At 57.6% G+C, this 2491-nt stretch overlaps 1 protein-coding gene across 1 annotated transcript; it reads right to left on the bottom strand.

The window, feature by feature from the left end:
• Positions 1-530: 530 nt before the first annotated feature.
• Positions 531-1789, bottom strand: LOC123169004 (protein BRANCHLESS TRICHOME). Its single transcript, XM_044586868.1, has one exon. The coding sequence runs from the start codon at positions 1603-1605 to the stop codon at positions 616-618; it is 990 nt and encodes a 329-aa protein (XP_044442803.1). The 5' UTR covers positions 1606-1789; the 3' UTR covers positions 531-615.
• Positions 1790-2491: the final 702 nt, after the last annotated feature.

Here is a 2491-nt window from a genome sequence, read left to right as displayed (position 1 = left end):
GGGGCGGGTGGCTGCGGGAGGGGATTTAGGGAACGCGCGCGCTGAAATGCCCCTCCCGCCAACCGCTTTGACGGGATACTGGGCCCCGACCGGCCCCGCACCCCTCAATTTTTTTAAGGCGGACACGTTTATGGTTTCTGTTCGAGACACTGCTTCCGCGCAAAATTGTATAATGACGATTATTTTATGGGTCGGGATGATATAAAGGGTCCGCTAGAGATGCTCTAAGCAAGGCACCCTCACAGTCACACTGAACCTGAATCCACTGGAGCACTGGACTCCACGAAAGATGGCACGAACTGGGAGTCGTGCGGGTGACATCAGACGGACGCCAACCGAAGCAAGTGTGTCCAAAAATCTCAACGCGTCATGCCGCTGAATCAGAATGGCCACTCCGAGCTCGATTCCACCCCAGAGACCAGCTTCAGCGGCACAGACACCCGGAGGAAAACCATCCAGCCCCCGCCAGTTTCGGTAAACGTTAAGCAAGATGAGACTAGAGCACCTGGAAGCTTCTCAAAGCAAACGACTGCAGCGCACAAGTTGCTTGTTTTTTCATTATATATCCTGGTGAAAGTTACATATGATTAGAGTAACTAAGTGGTGAGTACATTGTTACACGACGAGGTTGTCCGGCGCCGCGCCGACGAGGCCCGTCATGCCGGCGGCGGCCGCACTCCGGTGCCGCATGAGGACGCGCAGCTGCGCCCGTTGGCACTCGATGTTGGATACCAGATCCACGCGCTCCTCGCCGCGCGGCCGCACACGGATAGCCCTCGGGAACTCCACGGACCCCTTGATCCCCCTCCTGATGTGAGGGTTCTCGCCGCCGGTGACTTCTCGCCGGTGCGATTGGGAGTGCTGACCGCTCGCCGGGCTTTGTTGGCCGTGCTGACTGCTCGCTGGGCTTTGCTGCCCAACACTCGCCGGGCTTGCCTTGCCGCCGATCGGGCTGCCGCTCCTGCAGCTGCAGCCTTCGGCAGCGGCGGTGGCATCGGCAGCACGCTGCCCGGCGTCGGCGACCTCCCGCAGCTTCTCCTCGACGGCGGCCCGAGCGTCGGCAAGCTTCATCCGCACCCGCTCCTCCCGCCACAGCTCCGCGACGCGCAGCATCCGCCGCTCCTCGTCGAGCTCCTCCCGCATCCTCGCGCGCTCGGCCTCGACCCGGCGCCGCTCCTCGTCGAGCTCCTCCCGCATCCTCGCTCGCTCGGCCTCGACCCGGCGCCGCTCCTCGGCGAGCTCCGCGGCGAGCGCCTCGTTGAGCGCCTCAACCTTTCGCCGCATGCGCCTTTCGAACTCGAGCTCCGCCACGAGCTCCTCCACCCGCGCTAGGAGCTCCGACACCGACGCCACGCCCCCGTCGCCGTACCCAAGCTGCTGCTCCATGCCGCGGCCGCCGCCGTCTTCGTCGAAATTCGCCACGATCATAGGTCTGCGGTGCTCTGGGCGAGAAGGGGATCTGCGAGAGGGGCCGGAGGAGTCGCCGCGAGGTGACAAGTAGTGAGGGTTGTGGTAAAGCTTCCAAGAAGGTGAGGCCACTACAGCGCCATGATTGAGGCCGAGGCCAAGATTCGCGCGGCTTGTTTGCGCTAGCGCTATCGCCATGGCTTCCACTTTCGCGCGCCCGCTCACCTACGCCATCTTTCCGAGCACGAGATCGAATATTTTATTACTTCTTGTCGACGCTGCCTTTGTGAGCTGTAAAAGGGAAGGGAGGCGACGAGGAGAAGGAAGGTCACACGTCTCACATGCACGATCTCAATTCTCTGAGCTGCCATCATGGCGATTCATGCTCCATCGCGTTCTCTTCAGCAGACACTGCAGTAAGATTTAACTTATTTCCGTCAGACCGGCATGCTGCTGCCTTATGGCAGGCCGGGAGGGAGCATGTGCGTGCATGAGCTGGCCACCTCACTTCACGTTCAACCCTTTTTTTTCTCATTTCTCAAGTGGAACGTGAAGTTTGCTAAACAAATTGGGAGTAGTTTGGCAGCTCTAGGCTGGTCATCCAGTTTTGGGAGCTCTATGTAACTGGTGATGAGCAGCCTGGCGACTCCTTGATAATCCAGAAAGTTTGTGTACACGGTTATTACGAGCGAAGTACTATCCCAATGAAAATTTATTGGACACAGTATTTACAGGAAACTCTTCAGCAGTGTGGAAAGAAATTGAACATGGTCTGAAACTGGTTAAAAAAGGCATAATTTGGCGGGTTGGAGATGGTTCATCGATACGTACTTGGAGGGATCCTTGGATCCCTCGAGGCCATAACTTTCGGCCGGTCACACCGAAAGGGAACTGTCGATTCAACCGTGTGTCTGATTTTCTTGATGATAATGGTGCTTGGATGGTGCAACGTTTGAATGACCATTTTTGGCCGTTGGATGTCCGTGAAATTCTGAAAATCCGTACTTCACCGAGACAACGTCAAGATTTCTTTGCCTGGCATACGGAGAAGAACGGGCGTTTTTCCGTGAAAAGTGCGTACTAC

The sequence above is a fragment of the Triticum aestivum genome, chromosome 1D (assembly GCF_018294505.1).
Source record: "Triticum aestivum cultivar Chinese Spring chromosome 1D, IWGSC CS RefSeq v2.1, whole genome shotgun sequence".
NCBI lineage: Eukaryota > Viridiplantae > Streptophyta > Magnoliopsida > Poales > Poaceae > Triticum > Triticum aestivum.
Note: the sequence above shows the minus strand (reverse complement) of the source record. Positions and strands in the feature narration are given on the sequence as shown.

Bases quoted from the DNA above. Each gene is read 5' to 3' on its own strand.
- LOC123169004 (XM_044586868.1), bottom strand. From the start codon at position 1,605: ATGGCGATAGCGCTAGCGCAAACAAGCCGCGCGAATCTTGGCCTCGGC.